The 19654-nt window shown below is 40.0% G+C and overlaps 2 protein-coding genes across 2 annotated transcripts; both read right to left on the reverse strand.

The window, feature by feature from the left end:
- Positions 1 to 351: 351 nt before the first annotated feature.
- gnpnat1 (glucosamine-phosphate N-acetyltransferase 1) lies at positions 352 to 5330 on the reverse strand. The gene is made up of 6 exons (XM_033612652.2): positions 5191 to 5330; positions 4026 to 4192; positions 2927 to 2989; positions 2567 to 2694; positions 1967 to 2028; positions 352 to 1513 (listed from the first exon to the last, which is right to left on the reverse strand). The coding sequence occupies exons 2-6, from the start codon at positions 4177 to 4179 to the stop codon at positions 1366 to 1368; spliced, it is 555 nt and encodes a 184-aa protein (XP_033468543.1). The 5' UTR covers positions 4180 to 4192; positions 5191 to 5330; the 3' UTR covers positions 352 to 1365.
- Positions 5331 to 5821: 491 nt separating this feature from the next.
- On the reverse strand, positions 5822 to 18406 carry LOC117256599 (E3 ubiquitin-protein ligase AMFR-like). The gene is made up of 14 exons (XM_033626109.2): positions 18236 to 18406; positions 17340 to 17664; positions 17157 to 17249; positions 16863 to 17027; positions 14426 to 14578; positions 13970 to 14010; positions 11697 to 11829; positions 11467 to 11600; positions 11219 to 11329; positions 9763 to 9959; positions 9194 to 9297; positions 8589 to 8723; positions 8259 to 8452; positions 5822 to 7889 (listed from the first exon to the last, which is right to left on the reverse strand). The coding sequence occupies exons 2-14, from the start codon at positions 17592 to 17594 to the stop codon at positions 7733 to 7735; spliced, it is 1872 nt and encodes a 623-aa protein (XP_033482000.1). The 5' UTR covers positions 17595 to 17664; positions 18236 to 18406; the 3' UTR covers positions 5822 to 7732.
- Positions 18407 to 19654: the final 1248 nt, after the last annotated feature.

Below are 19654 nucleotides of genomic sequence, written 5' to 3' on the forward strand. Positions count from 1 at the left end.
CCACAAAAATTTCCCCCCACTGTTTTCACCCTAGGACGCTGGCATTTGGCATGGGGATCAAGTGTCAGTGTGTGTTTAAAAAAAAAAAAGGGCGTGGGAGTGGCCTTTTGCAAAAATCTGTATAAATCCCTGATGGATTCACACTTTCAAGATTTTGTGGAAAGACTGGTCATAAGATAAAGGACAGCTGATTAAGAGTTAATCACACCAAGCAAAACGCACTGAGGCGTGCGTATACATGGTTGCAGCCATTGCAACTTTGTGCTTCTCTAGTTACAACATCAATCAGCATTGTAACACAAATTTCACTCTTTTGTTTTAACAACCAGAAATACAAGCAAAGAAACACAGTTGATTGTAGAATATTTTATGACTATTACATATTTGGAAATAAATTACATTAAATATGTTCCCCTGTTCTCCATAATAACAGCATAATTATAAAACTTAAATAAGAGTTCATTTACAAAACAATCATTTGTATCATTTCCCATCGCTAAACGTTTCAACCCTTATCACAGCTGTGATCACATTTCAAATATCGGCCGAATACAAAACTCTTAAGAACCTTCGTTAATTCCTCACTACTGCCTTGTAAAATATAAACCTTTTGTTCAGTAGAAATATTATACATTATAACAGTCTTGACTTGATAGTAGTGCTTCGTATCTTGCAGTATTCATTGTAGTTATCCAACAACATTACTGTCAAAGAAATAAAAGCCTGCTGAGATATAGAGCACTTAGTACCAAAGAGGAGAGATCAGATAAATGAAAGCCCAGTAAAATCCAAAAATAATAAGTTCAGTAATCACATTAAAAGAAACAAAATGCTTTTCTTTGGTGACTTGTTGTTGATGATCAATGCGACAGATGAGATTAAGTCTGAATCATAATCTAAAGGACTTCTTCCAGCATACATGGTTTTGTAGTGAACTTGAGAAGCTGCAGTAAATAATATAATTATGTTGCTGCTTCTGAAATATAACGCAATTTGGTACCATCTTGATTTCCCAAGCAACTGAATTTACCTACAGACGCATAGTACATTACATTTACAGTAACACAAATTCCTGTCCTCTGACGGCAGGGAAGACGATGACAGAGATCCACCCTGGTGAGGTAGCCATGGTTACCAAAGGGGCGGAGGATGATTTTGGACTGAGCGGAGGGCTTCAACATACATTCACTCAAGTGAGTTGAAATCAGGACAAGCATTCATAAACGACTCACAGCCACACCCTCGTTCTTGGGAAGCTCTCTCAATTCTTAAAACCATTTGTAAACGCCATGTTGTGATGTCAGTGGGTGTAAAAAAGTGTGGTCCATGCCCCCCAAAAACCGTGGCTTAAAGCTGCTGTTGTCCTCAGTCTGAAAACCGACACTGCATGTAAGTCTCATGCGAGGCGGTGTATCCAAACTTTTGGTAGAAAGCCACATTGTTGGGTGCACATTCCAGTGTGATTTTATAGCAATTCAGTTTTTTACTGAGAAGAGTGAGAGCTGACACTAACCTATAGAGACAGGAAAAAGAGAGGGAGGGGAGAGGAAAATAAATCAGCATAAAACCAGAGATAATTCCTAAATATGTCTCGTGTGAATAATGTTTTGTCAGGTGATTTGTGGAAAGAATAAAATATCTTAAAGGTGCAGTCTCCAACTCTACTACAATACACTTTTAGTTGCATTCAGCAAAAATCTCCTCAGAGTCCACAAACTGTTCTGTGTGTTAAAAAAAAAAATTCTGATGTTCATACACAGCCCTGACTCTGGATTGGACTGAGCTACACATAAATAATATCTGAGAAGTCATCGGTGCCTCTGAAGGAGCACCATTAGGACGGGTGTATTGGTTTAGATGCTGAGTTAAAATATCTACAATCTTCCTCCAAAACTGCAGACTGCACCTTTAAATAAGTAAAGCAATCCAAAACAGAACCATCTTTGTGTCACACAGGTCCACTCACAGTTTGCCCAGCTGCTTCCCTCTGCACACGGCACTGACTACTACTTCCTCCACCCGGCCTCTCTACAAACAGAACAGAACAGAGAGGGTCCTCATTTCAGTCATAGTTACAGTCATTTTCAAGATCGATAAAAGTGCACATTTACTACGGATGTGGCTCAGGGGTAGAGCGGGTCGTTTGATCCCCTGCTCCTCTAGCCTGCAGGTCGAAGTATCCTTGAGCAAGATGCTGAACCCCAAATTGCACCCGATAGCTGTTCCATCCAGTGTGTGAGTGTGTTAAAAAACCGAGTAGCAGGTGGCACTTTGTATGGTAGCCTCGGCCACCAGTGTGTGAATGAGTGTGTGAATGGGTGAATGTGACTCGTAGTGTAAAAAGCGCTTTGAGTGGTCAGATGACTAGAAAGGCGCTATATGTATGTTGGTCCATTTACCATTTACTACGCAACTTTAATTTACATGTTTTTTTAAAGGAAACAGAAATGTGAAAGTAACTTTTTTTTGTTTGGGGTGGTAAACTACATCAATAATTAGCATTATTTAAATAACCAGTGCATACATATATAAATATACCCAAAATGCTTGACAGGAGGTAATTTACCTTTGCACAGGAGTGGATGAATTTGTGTTCTGTGATCAGTGTAGCCGTTGCAACAATCTGTCCCAATATTGTGTCCTCCACCACAACGACGTAGTAGTCTCCTGTCTTCTTCATATGGTCAAACTTTTCTGGAAGCCAGCAGACAAAATTTGAGTATTTTTTAAATCATCAATGATATTGCCTTGCATAGGTTGGTATTTAAATTTTATTTTCTGAAACGAGGGTTCTTTCTCTTCTCAAATGTGCTATTTGATTTATATAGAGACAACTGTTTAAACACATGGCCATGCTAGAACTATAAATATAAATGTTCTGAACAAAATAATAATAACTTTTGTCTTACATAAATGTAGAACTTACTTGTGAACTGCTCTGGTGTGACATCGCCCGTCTGAGTGAGCTGAGATAAAACCTTGAAGAATCCTGGAAAATAATAACAAAATAAAAGTAGGTGAAAATGTCTGGGGGAATTCTCACTCTCACTCCACAAACTCTTCATATGTGTTACTATTAGGCTTAAAGTGTTTTATTATATTACTTATATCTTCCACATTGGACACCATAGAAGAAAAAACATGCTTTTCACATTAGGGCTGCAACTAACGATTTTTTCATTGTCGACTAATCTGTCGATTATTTCTTCGATTAGCTGACTAATCATTTTATCAAAAAAATGTGTTAAAATGTTGAAAAATGTCGGCCTGTCTCTCCCAAACCCAAAAACTATATCATCTAATGTCTTGTTTCATGCTCACGCCAAAGGGTTTTAGTTCACCGTCATGGGAGAGTGTGTAAAGCTGCCAATATTTGAACATAAGAAGCTGCAATAAGAGTATTTTGGGGTACTTTTATAGTACTATTCTATGAAAAATGACTCAAACCGATTATTCGACTACTAAAATAGTCACTGATTATTTTAATAGTCGATTAGTCATCAATTAGTCATCAAATCGTTGCAACGCTATTTCACATCATCCATCACAAAGTGGTCGTCTTCTTATCTTCATATTCTCTTGAGCAGTGTTGGGGAGTAAGTAGTTACATGTAATTAAGTTTCATAATTACAAACTAAATATAACTGTAATCTTTTACACTTACTGAGGGAAAAAATGTGTAGTTAGATTACAGTTACAAATCAAAATGGGGATTACAAAAGGGGTTACAGCCGAATATATTCTTTTCAGTAAAAAGCTTGCACGAAAAATACAACCTTCAATCTGTGCCTTTGCATCTTTTCACTGTCCAGAAATGCTGTCTTTTGGCATAGCCGGCATTTCTGGTCAATTTTCAGCTTTATTGCCCAGCTGAAAACATTTGTTAAAATAGTTATCAAAAGTAAGTAAGTAAGTATCTGAGTGAGTAGTAAGCAATTACATTTGAAAAGTAACCCTTCCCAACACTGCCCTGGAGAAAATGACTACTGGTCGGGAATATGTTGTCCACCCAGTCTCTGACTCACCCCTGTTGAAGTCTGCCGTACAGAGCGGCCTGAGCACCAGGCCTTCACCTGGGCTGGTCGGGGAGATGGGAGGAGAGAAGGACACAGTGTTGCTACTCCAGTCTATCTCCTGAAGCAGGGAGGGGTCAAAAAGTGGAGTGTCGTCTAGCAGCATTCCAAACCCTTTGCTTTGAAACCACACACACACACACACACACACACACAAATGCAAAATACAGAAATCATGAAATATAGAAAAGTAGATATTAGACATTAGATAATGTATCAGCACAATGAGTTAACATGGTCATACTGCCAGCCAGGTTTGGAAATATGTTTGTTTTACGTCACACAGAACTTTGACCTGACGCATAGTTTCACTTGCTAAAAAATTGTCATTACTTTACAGCCAGTGACTGATAAGCCAGCTGGCATTTAAAAGGACTAATCAATAAAATAATTAAACTGCGCATCGTCTTAAGACACCCTATGAGGTGATATCATTCAATAGCTTTCATTCATTAGTTTCTTTCCAGGATCTTGTCCAGGATGTGTAACATGAGAGGGGCCCATCCTCCAAGAGCCCATTCATACAGCAGTGGCCATCAGGTAACATAATTAGAGCCGGTGGTGGGGGCTTTAACATTGAGACGGATTTCGAAGCAGACAGTAGTATTAGTAGCATACATCTTGAACCACATTAACCTAGCTTGAACTACTCGCGTCATAATTTTGTTTCCATGGCAGCAAAACACAGTTACTCTACAGTGGCGACATCATCTCCTCCTCATCAAGCCATGCTAACAAGAATATGGCTGTGTATTTCCTTGAAGTAGACCGTGTTACATTTGACTAACCTGCTCACGTTGACTCAGATAATCAAACAATGTTACACCGGTTATGGCTAACGTTAGCAACAACTCGGTCTATGTAACCGTTACTGTCATACCTACCGTTAGCATCAATTAAGAAACGTTAGCAAACGTCAGCTATATTTAATATAACGCGTCTTAGTTTTCTCGTGAGTCCTGTGTTATAGCTACATGAGGCCACCGTAACTCAAACAAACTAACGTTACCCAGCCTAGCTAGCTTCAAAGCTGTAACTTCACACTTAACAGTTAGCGTTACCTCATAAGGAGTCGCCTACCATGCTAAGCAGCTAGCTAGTTAGCTTCACAACTTACCAGTGGAAAAACACACCAGAACCGAGTTTTCACTTGAATTCCCAGACTGAGGAAACACAGTGACAACCGTGTACTTCTTCTACTAATATAGTAGGAGGTTGGGCTACATCATTGAGCTGGACAGCGTGGGTGTTTCTTCGGTTGCCGTTTCCGCCTGGCACAAGCCCTTCTATGACGTGGCAGAGATGCTGGAGGTAAGGGGCGCAGCCTAATGACGTAAATGGCTCACTGAAACTACACTTAATTTTGCCAAAAACCATTTCATTCAATATCTAAAGTGATGTTTGATTCAGTCATCCAGACCATCTTCTTTCACAGTGAAATTAGGGTTTTAACCTGTCAGCAGATAAATACTACTTACTTATGGCTCAGTTCGGCACACACACACACACACACACACACACACACACACACACACACACACACACACACACACACACGCCCTATTGGACTAATAAACTCAAAGGTCCAGTGTACTGGATACTGGCCACTATACACTGGGCAGGCTTTACTGGCATGGTTGCATAAAAACTGATCTTAAAAGACACTATGTCTATGTCAACAGAAAAAAAACATGTACATAAGCAGTTTACATCAACAAAGCCTCAATAAGTCTCAAGAAGAAAAATAAAATGACTATATTTTGTTAAAAAGCTGTAGAAGCTCTGTTTATTGAGTCTTTTGTATTAACATATTTTACAAAAACTAGATTTACAGAAATTATCCATAACTGAACCATTCTTGATTTAGGCACAAAAATACAGGAAAGCTCAGTCCAAAAAAGTATTTCAGTTTTGATTAAATAAGTAATGGTTATGAAAGGTAACCCATGAATAGGAAAATATATCATGGATATTAAGAGCTGTTAAATAACTGAATGAAAAAAAAACAACCTGAAAATGAAAACTGTCCAATTTCTTTCTTTCTTTTTTTTTTTTTTTTTACATTTTGACTCCTTTGAATCTGAAATCTAAATCCTATCTTCTTACAACACCTCAAAAAACAGAATTTGAGCACTAAAATAAACACAAAGTAAAAGATCACAACACTTCAGCTTTGAGTGGAAGTTTGTGGGCTGCTCTTTGGGATAAAGTGGAAGGAAACAAAAGCACTTGTCTAGATTCATGCAGATCGCATCCCCAAACTGTCCTTGCTCTGTAATAACATGAAGTCAAACACTTATAATACACACAGTCTCTGTCTTTGTGTCCGTTGATATGTCTCAACCAGCTACTACTCAGTGACATTTTGCCAAAAATGATTCAAGGGCCCAGTCCATGTTGTACATTAGATTATTTAAGTAAGATCTTTGAGCAGATGATGATTACGTTCCTTGATATATTTTGAATTAACACTCTTCAGTGTGAGCAGACGAAGGCCGCACAAATAAAACACCCAAAAATTGTCTCCAGAAAGATTCCCATCTCACTCAGTATGTAGAAGAGTGAAGTCGAAAGGCAACTGGACTGGTTGTTAAGCCTTGAGAGTGTTTTGCTGCTGCTCATTTCTTCGAAGGATGCCTCTTGAATGAGTGGCAAGACATCTTCAAAAGACAGTCCAGCAAGTCCAGCTGTCACAGACTTAGTAACTTCTACATGCCCTAAAAATTCCAGCGATTAACTCAGATGACCGAGGACCTTGTAAATATAGAGTAGAAATAATATATTCTTATTCAGAGAGGATTGCTCCTTATCAGATGACACCCATTGTACAAAATGTAATACATCACCTTTGCTGCCTGTGCATCTCAAGGGAAGAGTATTAGAAAAACTACATGCCCACTCCCCCCTATTAAATAACAAAACTGTTTGCAATGGGTGATATTACACACTAAATACAGAACAACCCATGTGGGTCAAAAACACTTTGTTTGCAGCATTACTTTTGATAGGAACATTCATATTTGACAGAAAAAGGCTGAACAATACTAAAGTGACATTCTCTTACTCCAAGGTAAGACATAAAAACATGTTATTATTTTGCCTACACTTAATTCACAGTTGAAACTCATAAAATAATAACACACAAATACATCAGATGAGTTTCTCCATTCAGAATACGTAGCTTCCATGAGCAAAACAACTGAAAGTAAAGTCTGATAAAAGAAAAACAAAGACCCATATAGCTTTTATCTAGCGAAGACATCTTCAAAGCCCTCTCCTTACAGACTCTTCTGCAAAGCATGCTCATTTTTGACAGCCAGTCCCGATCATGGCAGAAACTGACTCCCTACTGAAGCTGGTGGTTGCAATGTGTGGCACATGAGTAAAGGGCAAAGCAACCTTGCATTTCTTGGCTTGCACCCATTAATTTATATGATGTTCCGAATACTCAGCGATGCAGAGGCCATTCACGACAGTCCCACCTTTTTTTAGTCAGCCCAAAACAGTCCAAAGGCCATGTTTGCGATGGTTTTTGATTATTGTTTTGAATAGGTGGCGATCACTGAACGTACACTGAATGGGGGAGGGTTAAAATAGCTCTGCCTTTGCCTCTTGGGATGATGATGTGGTCGAATCTTCTGCTGAAGCTTATCTGTTTATCAGGGTGCAGGGTCTTGTTGGTTTTGCATGCGTCTCTCTGCAGCTGCCGCCATGGTTCTACGTCTCAGCACAGTCATATTCAAGTCAGGAACAGTGTCCTCCTCCAGTCCAGGCAAATCCTCATCCGGGTCCTCTGGACTCTTGTTCAGATATCTCCTACAGGGAAGTAATGAACAACATATGATCGTGGGAACAGAAACAGCAGCTAGAAATGCTCACCATTAGTGAACAAAGAGTCTACTTGTTAGTTCTTTGCAACTGGGCCTTTCAGTAAGTCTTGTAGCCAGATAAAGAAGGCCTTTTTTTTTTATTTCATCTGGCCTTGGTTTACAGACCAAGACAAACTTATCTCACAAGGAATTTACACAACACACCAATTGTACAGCTGAGCTATGACGCAAAACCTTGTGTGGTTGCACCCCTAACCTCGAGATTTTCTTTCAAAAACAACAAAGAAATTTCTTTTTTTTCTTTTAAATTGAACTTATGTGAACTTATAGGGCAGAAAACGAGGAGTGTACCAACCTGCGTGCCTGCTGAAGCATCTCTTCTTTCCTCTGCTTTAACATCTTCTGCCTCTCCTCAGCCGACTTCGAGAAGCGACCTCCTCTGACCTCCATGTTGTCTGACTCATTGAGATTCTGCTCAGCTGCTCCACTGGACCCTGGATCCTGCTCATCTGATGCAGTGCTCACCTGTGAAGGGGCACGCTCTATGGCCTGATATAGGAACACAGACAAAATATGTTAAAGATTGAAGCACTAGACTAGAAGCACTGATAGCTGAGGACATCGGAAGAGCACTGCGTTATCAAAACAGTGAAATTATGAAAAAGTTATCCTGCTATTGACTGACCTGTGTTGGAAAAGGCACCTGGATGCGTCCCTCCAGGATGTTGTCAGTGGTGACCTCCACAGAGCGGGTCAGCTGCAGATCCTGCATCACCAGGTAGGAGGGCACCTGGGGGAACATCTCCTGGACCTGATGGGCCTGATGAGCAGAAGGTACATCAAAAAGAAAGACAGCAATAGAGAAATCATTTAAAGAAAGACTGTTAGAGATGGAAGAGCAGAACATTGAAAGTTAAAACTAGATTTTCAAGTATAAAACTGTTAAAAAATACACTTCATCTCTTTGTTTTAACTTGGACCAACAGTTTCTGTTAAATCTGTTGGTTAAATAGATGTTATCACTATGTCAACATGCATTTCCCAGAAAGTCAAATACCAAAGTAATGATGTTTGGGCCATGGTGCACAGCCCAGGCAACACTGGCTTTTCGGCAAAAATCAAGACAAGCAGAGAAAAGTGAAACAAATTGATGGCAGAATTGGCTCCATGCAAATTAATTGTCAGCAGCTGTCTGGGAGAAAAACTCAATACTTGGTCTCAAATTGCAATCTGAGTATCATTTTTTATGAAACCAAAAAGCATTTAATGACAATGTAAACATGAACTCACCATGGCCAGGAGCTGCGAGTTGTTGGCCTGAGCAATGCCCAAGATATTGGTGGTGTGCATTACTTCCACTGAGAAACTGGGCAGCCAGCTGGCAATGCGAGATCCTGTAAGAGAAAGTATTTTATAATTCATTGTCACACAAAGCTAATCTGATGTAAGCTGACAATTGTCTGGTATCAGACAGAATTGCCAACTTGTTACACTTTATTTTCATCTTTAGTCTGACAATGTGTGGACTCTATACGATATCTGAAGGAGAGGGGGATTTGATTTCTCATAACCAATCAGATAAGACCAACATGTCCGCCTGAATGTAACGTCATTTTAGGGCAACACTGATGCCACTTATGACAGGGTTTTAAGAGTGGCAGTAGAGTTAGTAAAAACAAACTACATAGTCAGACGCTATTCAGTCCCTTGAGGAGCGTAGAAGAAGAATACGACAAAGGCGAAGAAGAATGAGTCAGTCAACTACAACTCAGAGAAGTAGGTGGATTAAAAGGTCTGGACCCTGGCAAAGGTAACTCCACAGCCAGATTCATCCTTGGATTTGTGTCTGACAGACTTACCATCAAAGTGGAAGAAGTGATTGTGTTGGTTGATATGTGGTCGAGCATCTGGAGCAGCTCCTACTGGGCCGATGTTGTCTTCCAGTCCCCCGCCTTGCTGCGGACCTCTTGCCTGGCCGCTGTCCCCGTTGATGTTCAGGGATGTCCGGCATGTTGGACATGAGGTGTCCTGCTCGAGCCACGAGCGCAAACAAGAGCTGCAAAAACACAAACACAACTCACAAATGTCCTTATGGCACTTCTTCATTTCAGGTCTCAGAAGTCTTGCTAAACATCAGGGGCCATATTAACAAACATTCTGAGAATACCTACAGAGAGCTCCCACCTTAGCATGAAAATTTCTAGCGAGGAGTCCTAGCTTATGAGAGATATAGGAAAATTCTCGGAGTGACTCTGACCAAGGACGGGACAGAAACTTTTACCTTAGTGAGGAAGTGTGTTTGACCCCGCTGCTAGGTGTGATGCATTCTTTTAAAAAATGTGATTGATTGCTCTTTCATGAGCCTAAAGATGTGGACATCCAGTGGAAAGTAAATAACCGTGTCACAATATGAGAATGTGAAAGCGTTGTAATTGTCTGTGTGATTCACTCTGCCAATGGAACACTGAGACAGACCCAAGTCATCATTGCTGCACTGCTGCATTTTTCCTGTTGCCAAATATCTCAGTGTTGTGATCAATTTCGTTTCTGGCATTATAGCATTATTGCGCTGGGTGGAAGATGTGAGCACATTTCTAATGAAATCGACCATAAATATTATCCCTGCACAATCTAATCTGTAGTGTTTCATTACCTCACTGTCATCCAGCATTTGGAGCATTTTTTCTTCCTTATTGTCTTTCCGACATTTTCTCATCTGCTTTAGGAACTCTAAAGCCTCTTAAAAGTCCTATTCCCTGCTCCTTACAGTTTTTCATCTTAGGAGCTCTTAGGCCCAAGATGCTTTGTGAATAACTTTTATCTTTACCAGGATGTAAGTCTTATCTGTAAGGGGAAATTCTTTGAAAATGTCATAATTCTAAGAACTCCCTTTGAATTTAATCACTAGGAGCAGCTCTTTATAGTAGGAAGCTTTGTAAATATGGCCCAAAGAGCTGTGCAGGGCATCTTACTGAAGCAGAAAATCTTCACCAAACTGCTGTAACTCAGGGCAACAGATAAATATCCAAATAAACAAAAATAAATATAGCACACAAGCTAAGAACAGTTATGCAGTAAGGCCTGCTACAAAAATATATAACTTATGCAAGACTTCAGCACTAGCCAAATTAAGGAGACTGCATTCAAGGCTGGTATATCTGGTTGCCTGCTATTCTAGCAGTCTCTCCCTAAACCATGTTTATTCTGTAAATAACTTTTTTGGGGGGCTATGGAGACACAGGACAGTAGTGCTAGTCAAAGAGTGCACTACAGAATATTGTCCATGCAGGGATTACTGATTAAAAAACACTGTACTTGTGGAAGAGATGGCCACAGGGCAGTTTGCGTGCTGTCAACATGGTGTCCCAGCAGATGGCACAATCATCATCATTAGCTGCCAGCTCCTCTGCTGTAGCAACTGCAAATCTGCACAAAGTTCAGAGTACAAACAAATATAATGATGAAACAAGTCATGATCAATGGATTCAGTAAGTAAACAAACTAGGAACCACAAAACCATGAGGTAAAAAGGGAAAAACAATTAAATCAAGATATATTGTCACCTGGCTTCCATGTTGTTGATGACACGAAGGTAGTTCTTGTGTCGGCGGACGCGGCGCTGGACCTCATGGAAGAGATACCGCAGCTGCATGAAGATAACCAGGCTTGCCATGGATAGCCAGATGTTTCCAAAAAGCTAATGAGAGACATATGGACACAATGATTAAAGATTAGGAAAGAGGAAAAAGAGACGTATCATCACATGCCGACACCTGTTCCCGCTGTGTCTTACCAGCATATGGATGTGGTGCACAAGGTCGAGGAAGAGCATAGCCAACTCCATGATGAAATCTGTGTAGTAGACATATGTCCCCTTACTCTCCCAGGTCCCTGGATGGTTCAGATCCCACAGATGAATGGAGTATCTGAAGGGACATGTACAACTCTATCAGGCCATGAAACACAGGTGTTATTTAGACAGTATGGTGGAAGATGTGGCCCTTATCTTGGATGGGGATTGGAAACTCATAATGATGGTGTCTAAGTATTATGGTACGACAAAACAGGCAATGTTGCCATCAGAAGAAACAAAATGACAAATCAGCTCACAACAAAGAAGAGAGAATAACAGTGTAATGTCCATGAATTGTCCTCGTATAATAGCTTTGAACTCGCTCTCCGGGCATTGATTAAACCCTTAAAAACTCATCTCTGTTCATCAAAATTATATATTTGTAAGGATATTTTCATAAGAAACTCTCTTCTATGCCTTCCAATGGCTTAGTTGTAACTGCACCACTTTGCCTCAGTTAGTAGTGGATCTATGAATATGCAAATAAGCCCCACCTTCAGCTCTATCGTACCTGCTCACCAAACTGGTAGTGTGCTGCCAGCTACTAGGCCAACTTCAAGGTCAAACATGAACAAATACCCTTACAACACATCACAACAGGATTTGGATAACTGAAACCTGGTTAAACAATGTTAAACCCAAGGGTTGATACTCTTAATACTCACAAAGCCATCTTCCTAAGTCCAACAATTGCAACAAAGGACAAGCAGTTTGGATGAATGAAATGGCCTCACAGCAACTATCTAATTCCCACCTGTTTATTTTACACACAGGCTCTCCTGTTACCTATTCTCGGTAGCACCACTGGCTAGTGGAGTTGTAATGTTATACAGGAATGAATGCACAATTTTAATACTTAATGCACAAATCAGAGGGCAGCTTTTGGCCCTCAAAACTTTTAAGTGCCATACATGTAACTTAATGCGACCTGCACCTCTCATTTACCCTTTATGAGAAAATGAGAGAATAATCATAATAATCAGGGGCAGACTTTACTCACAACTAAAAGTGCCCAAACAGTTTTAGATCTATTTTTATGTGTAAATATGAAAAATATTAAATGATGTTAATATTCTAACTCATTGTACCTCAAAATAACTTATAAAATACCCTCAAAGCACGTTGTCTTAAATGTAACTGTGTACTTATATTTTAGAGGGAGACATTGTACCACTATGTTTACCTGACAGAAATGTGACTGGTTATGTTGCAGATTCAGATTTTTACTCACAAAATATAACAATTAAAATAAGATGCATTTTATTAATTAAACTATACAGCATTATATAAGAATTAAAAGCTCCACCTTGAACAAAGGTTAAATACATTTAAATGCACTGTGCTAATAATACCTCCTGACTGCAGGACTTTGACTTTTGTTGTGCGCTACTAATAATTTTACTGAAAAAAATAAAATAAAATCAACTACTTCTTCTACTCCTCCCAATACTACCAACATTCCCAGTAAAGAGTGAAAATAAAGAAAGACAGAGTTGGCCTGGGCCACCAAATCACTATATCTGCCCCTGCTGATAATGAAAGCACAGCGCAGGATGAAGGGAGAGACATGGGGCGATGCCTCCTCCTATTTATAAATTACTCCATGCTAAGTCTGAGTAAATCTGAAACCAAAACAAAGCACTCTGTAGAAAAATAATAAGTCATTTTCAACCACTGAGCTGTTCATTCAGACACTTTGGTGCTGTGAGGAAAAGCTTTGCTGTTTGCCTCTCTCACTACCTGCAAACTCAGTATGACTGGTGGAAAAAAAGGGAGTGAAAATAGTCCAAAGCCAACAAACTCCCAGGTTATTGTGGTCAGTAACATAAGTTAAACACAAAGCAGGGTAACAACAGAAAATCTGTCCTTTTTTATAGTTAAAGTAATAAGCAGTTAGTCACCACAAACACTGTTTTGCTATGTACCAAGCCACAGCAATGTTCCTGACAGCAGTTTACAAGTTTTAATGTTAGCCTGATATCTCTGAGCATCTGAGGCCTTCAGCTGATTAGAGTTGTTTCTGCTGCTTGTATAATCCTAACCACTCTCTTTGGGACAAAGAAGCCTTTCACACTGGTATAATGGAACCAGAGAAAAACTAATGGTGTCGCTAACATTAGCCCCTGATTCTAAATCTGCACAAGCTATGTCATCTGTATGGCTGCAGTGTGCACACGTGCATGCATGTATAAGGAGGATTTGAGTGAACTTACCGCATGATGACATGCCCAGTGCGTACAGTCACCAGCAGACACTGAAGAAAAAAAGGCACAGGTGAATGTGATGTAATTCTTGTGGTCTACTTTCCATACAGAATAATCACAAGTTTGGAATTTCACTTGTGATTTAATTAAAAAAAAATATCTCAAAGACATGAGAGGAATCTTTTGTACTAAAATGGTGCAGTGATAATATGTGTTTTTATTAGATAAAGCCTCTCTTTAATAAATATCCCCTTAGGGAGACGTGTGTATCAAATAAATAAGCCTTTTTTTAAGAGATATTCTCAGCTACATTGAAGACATAAGCATGTTAAATAAAATCATAATTCTTTAAGAAAAGCATGGGCGTAACCAAAAGCTTAAATACTATAAAGTGTCCACAATCATCATGCCTTTGTCCACACATCTGGCCCCCATTTTTGTTCAGTTGTGGCTCCAGGTTCTCACCTCAGCTGCCATAAAGGAGAGGGTGTGCATCCCATGGGAAGCTCCCAGCAGACCACAGACCACAGCCAGACCACAGCAGTCCAGCAGCAGGGAGACCAGCAGACAAAGCACTCGTACATGGCTGTTCATGGGAGTGGAGGGCGAGAAAGACAGCTGTGGGGAAGAAAATGTCAATTATAAGTGTGCCTCTCTCAAAGTTTTTCCCTTTTGTTATGCCTAGGGTTCCCGAGGAGGTTGTCCTTGTCTATTTAAAGAGCTTGTGCTAGTTTGGGAAGTTCATGTGGGTTTTTACAGCCGACTAAAACATTTTATGTCATCACTGTGCTGTGGAAAAAGTGCTGGGAATTCATAGCGGATTCAGACCAAGTGTTTTGTTTTGATGCCTGGAATTTTATACTAGTACAGATTATTCTGGCATTAAAAATTCAAATAAACAATACAAAATCTGCACATGCTCATGAAACATGAAGCTGTTGATGCCAGACAACTGACTAAAACAGAAAAACAATACATTTAAAAAAGGGGAATATTCCTAAAGCAAAAGAATTAAATCAGCCACCAAAGACCGTACACTTTTTGTAAGCCTGTTTACACACAGAGGCACAACATGTGTCAGTATCTGGCTCAGTACCATACTCCAAGGACATTTCTACTGTACTAGCTGAGAGGAAACATGAACTTTTCCCTTCCAAATACACCCGACCCATTTAAATCAATAGACTCCTCACACATACAATCCTTAAAAAGTATTTACAAAACATTGTCTAAGACTTTAAACTGACATACAACACTGCCCACAGTGTGTAGAATACGATTCAGGGCCTCATTACAAACATTAAAACTGCTGAGCTGAAAAAAATAAAATAGGTTCCATCAATTTTGTAAAGCTTTACTGCCACAAGGTTTCCCCTGCACACTGGCAAGATGATAAACCCATCATCTTTAGCAGTTTAACCTACATGCACCATCCTCACCCCAAAAGCTAGAAACCACAGAAACAGGAAAACAAGAAGGAAAGCAGCTGGGGCTAACACACCTGGCAGACTTCAACCTAAAAAGAACATTCATAACTGCAGATCTATAGCCAAAGCTGAGAGACAAAAAACAAGACTAGCAGACAGTTACACACGACCATGTGTTGCACAGGACACCAAAACAAACTGGTACATTTCTACAGCACAGCAGGCAGATATTACTCTCTCATACACTGAGCCAGTCAGCTCTACATCACAGGCAACACATCAACTTAATGCCCATTCTAAATGTCATTGCTTGTAAGTAGAGGAGGTCAATTAAATCTGATATTTTGTTTTCCCCAACATGCAGAGCACAATCTGATACAAGGCCGTGTCAATCAGCAGCCTAACATGCCAGTACAAGGAACTATTAATAGATCCAGTGCTGAGAAGAGTACAGTTACTCTCAGACTTCTGAGGGAACACTCACCGCACCTTTTAAAAAGACCGCTTTATGAAGTCTGAAAGTGCATGCAGATGTTGTCAAATGCAAGGCTTCTGGATACCTCCCATTTACTCTCTGTCCTTATAAGTAACAAGACAGCCACAAAGAATGTAGGTAGGTCTATTGGGCTCACTGTTTAGCATGAATAGGAACAGGTTTCATACAGGAGCATGTAAGCCTATCTGTTATACCTTATCACATTTCACAGCAAAGAAAACATCCCTATATCTGCCTAATGACATACTAGCCATCCCCAATGCCTGCATCTCTGCATGAATGGTAAAAAAGAAGTCACTTTAAAAAAACAATTTCTATATGGTTTCTAATTGACATTCCCAAAAGTAGAATAAATTGAGTCCAGGAATAAATTGGTGCAATTGAGATTTGTCAACTTTGTCCTTAAGATCTATGTGGGTGCTACTTTTCATTACTGTTGGGTATTCAACATTGGAACTATCTGATCTTTGGTTGAGCAAAACTTGCTCAAAAGTATTTCTGAAAGAACATTTGCATCCTGTCTGGACAAATGTGAGCTCTGTAGCAAAGCAAACAACAAAAATAACAACCTCCAGGCACCTTTGACAACACTGTCCTTTGCCATGACAAACCTACTTCAGATGTGTTTGCTCTAAAGGCAGATGGGAAACACTTCAAAGAGCCTCAGAAGCTCGATATAAAATTACCCAAGTGTGAAAAGTGTTGGCTTTTTCCTGATACATTTGTTTTGTTTTGTAGACTGACTGGTTGGTTGAACGTCTGGTACAATATCATCGATTACTGTAGCAATCCTCAGTTGAAATGGTTTGGAGAATTTTAATCAGAGTGTATTTGGATTGGAATAATAAAAGATTCATAATGTCGACAATCCAATAAATTTGGTTTACTGTGCTGCCCTAGATGACAATACAAGGAGGCCATAAAGGGGAAGGGGCACTAGAATGAATCAAAAAACAGTGGTGTACTTTAAAATACTTACATATTCAAATCTGTCTTTGCAGAGCTGCACCATGAGGTGGAGAAACACCAGAGCAGAGAACCACAAACACCACATCACCACCTCCTCGACTGTCTGCACGTTCAACACGCCAAAGATGAAAATGAACTTGTAGAAGATGAAGTTCCAGAACTTGTCTTTCAGGTGCTGAAGAATAAACACAGAGCAAATTAGATGCATCCTTCTGATAGGTCGACACTCGAGTAGAGCTGCTTAATAACCCAGGCATTGAGTAGTTTCATTCACCATTTAGCACTGCGCTAGACAAAAACTCACCTGCTTCTCACTGACCCTGAGCGGGCCAAACACCACATACTGAATCATTTTAGCAATTAACATCAAGGAGCAGCAGAATGTGTTGACCAAGACCTATGACAGTGCAGACAAAAGTGACAATTAGATTTTGTGACAAGATCATCTTATCTTGCAATACAAAGTCGTTGACTAGATGGCACTCACCCATACAAAGAGACTGTCTGTGACAAGATACCACAGGACAGTGGTTGCCAGTTCTGTGTTGCTAATGTCATTGTTAAGATGTTCAAGATCCACATCAGGGGGAGCTGGTGTTTCATCTGTTTCCAAGACCCCAAACCCCGGATCAGTCACAGTGGTGTAGGCACTAAAGATGCTGCCAGCAAGCAAAGCCACACTCAGCGCTGTGTAGGTCTGCAGGCTGGGCCAAGGAAACCTCTCCAAAAACAGCAGAGGCATTGCAGTGTTTACGGTCCACTTCTCAACTTGTAAAAAACGGTGTTTGTCCCGATCCAAGAGCTCAGACAGCCTGTGAGGGCAGAAGAGTTGGCTAACGTTGGCCAAAGTTGCGTCAACACTAGCTTTGTTACATACACACAGAAATGTTCAAAAGGATCGTTAATAACTCGTGTTAGCTGTCACCAATTATATATATTAATAATGTGAAACAGCCGGTTGGAAACACGTGTAGGATTATCTTGCTTGTTTCCAAGAAGTTAAAAGGCTGACGTTAGCTAAGTTAGCCGGATGATACGTTAGCCTCCGTAGTTACTCTCAGTTCTCTAGCAAGGCTAACTTCACGTTAGCTCGATACAGTTGGGAAAGGTGCTAATTACTAATAATTGGACTGCCTTTGGTGAAATATAAAAGGTCAAATCAGCCGAACAAAACGAAAACTGGTGACCAAGCAATCGACCTGGCTAACGTTAACATTAACACCCTGGTAGCGCTGGGGGGGAAATGCTACATTCACGCCCCCAACATTAGCTATTTACCTGGCGAACGTTACCTAATACTAGCTTACTCGTTAGCTGACGTTAGCTACGTAGCTAGCCACTGTCAAGCACCGGAAAACAAGCTCGTATTAAATCGCCACTTACAGTTTGTCAGAAATTTAGTTAAACACAATATCCAACGTCCCCCGCCGGTTCCAGTGTTGTACTTTTAGTGCAGCTGCACCGAGGAAATTGTAATTGTCAACATCGTCATGTTTATTCCATCGAGAAGGCAGCTGGCTGAGACGAGCCTTCTTCTCCTTCTTCTTCTTCTCTGGGGTATAACAGTAGCTGGCATCCGGAGTGCTACATTACTGCCATCTTGTGGTGTTGGCTGACTACTACAGTGTCCGGTTTGTCAGATATTTCCCATCAGCTTTGACCAAATATCTTATGCTTTCTCCACTTCCATCCTACCCCAGTAATAATAATAATAATAATAATAATAATCCTTATTCATATAGCACTTCTCAAAGCAGAGTTACAAGGTGCTTTACTCGTCAGTAATTAAAACAGACGAGCCATGAAAACAACAACCTTTAATAGAACTGATAAATAAAAGTTAGTGTATATAAACAGAGGAAATAAAAGACAGTCTAAATTAACTTAAAACTTAAGTAAAATCAGGAAAGGCTCTCTGATAAAAGTATGTTTTAAGAAGGGACTTAAGAGCAACTTCTGGCTCGGCCGACCTGATTTCCTTAGGCAGACTGTTCCAGAGCCTCGGGGCCCTGACAACAAACACTCTGTGTCCTTTGGTTTTCAGCCAGGCCTCTGGAACAGACAAAAGACTTCTGCCTGAGGACCTCAAAGTATATCCTGGTTTGTAAGGTACTTAGAGGTCAGAGATGAAAGAGGCTAAAACTGGATCGTGTGATCATGTCTCTTGGTTCTGGTTAAAAGCCTGGCAGCTGAATTCTGAACAGTCTGGAGTCGATTAACAGATTTTTTATTCGGGCAAGAAAAGAGGGTGTTGCAGTACTCCAGGCACGAAGAGATGAAGATGTGCAAAATTGTCTCAGTGTCTTTAAAAGTTAAAATGGATTGTATTTTTGAAATATTTCTAAGATGATAGAAACATGATTGCACAAGCTTTGCAACATGCTGCTCAAAATTTAAATTACTGTCAAACTCAAGACTCAAAGATTTCTTGCAACAGATTTAACATTATCTAATAGGGGACCAGCCAAAGGCAGAGTTTGTTGATGACAACAATTTCTGTTTTGTCTGAGTTCAGCTAAAGAATTTTTCTTATCATCCAGTTTTTAACACAAGTAAGGCAGTCACTGAGTGAACACATCATTCCAGAGTCTGTGGATCTAACGGGCAGGTACATCAGTGTATCATCAGCATAAAACCACAGTATGCTCCTTTATCGTGATCCTGTTATTTCCAGCCTTTTCATTTTTTCTGATATTTCTGATGTATATTTCCGGCAGCTAAACACCTTTTTTTTGATACTTGCCAATGATCACACAAAATGTGAAGTAAGTACCATTCTTAATCTGGTCATCACTTCCTCTT

Source organism: Epinephelus lanceolatus, chromosome 2, assembly GCF_041903045.1.
Source record: "Epinephelus lanceolatus isolate andai-2023 chromosome 2, ASM4190304v1, whole genome shotgun sequence".
NCBI classification, from domain to species: Eukaryota; Metazoa; Chordata; class Actinopteri; order Perciformes; family Serranidae; genus Epinephelus; species Epinephelus lanceolatus.

Coding starts and splice junctions, on each gene's coding strand:
- gnpnat1 (XM_033612652.2), bottom strand. CDS start 4,179: ATGCTGCTAGACGACACTCCACTTTTTGACCCCTCCCTGCTTCAGGAG. Junction 2,695..2,926: donor CACACCAGAGCAGTTCACAA/GTAAGTTCTACA, acceptor GCTGGCTTCCAG/AAAAGTTTGACCATATGAAG. Junction 2,029..2,566: donor TCATCCACTCCTGTGCAAAG/GTAAATTACCTC, acceptor TTCTGTTTGTAG/AGAGGCCGGGTGGAGGAAGT.
- LOC117256599 (XM_033626109.2), bottom strand. CDS start 17,594: ATGCCTCTGCTGTTTTTGGAGAGGTTTCCTTGGCCCAGCCTGCAGACC. Junction 17,028..17,156: donor TCAGGGTCAGTGAGAAGCAG/GTGAGTTTTTGT, acceptor TTTATTCTTCAG/CACCTGAAAGACAAGTTCTG. Junction 14,579..16,862: donor GCAAAGACAGATTTGAATAT/GTAAGTATTTTA, acceptor TCTTCCCCACAG/CTGTCTTTCTCGCCCTCCAC.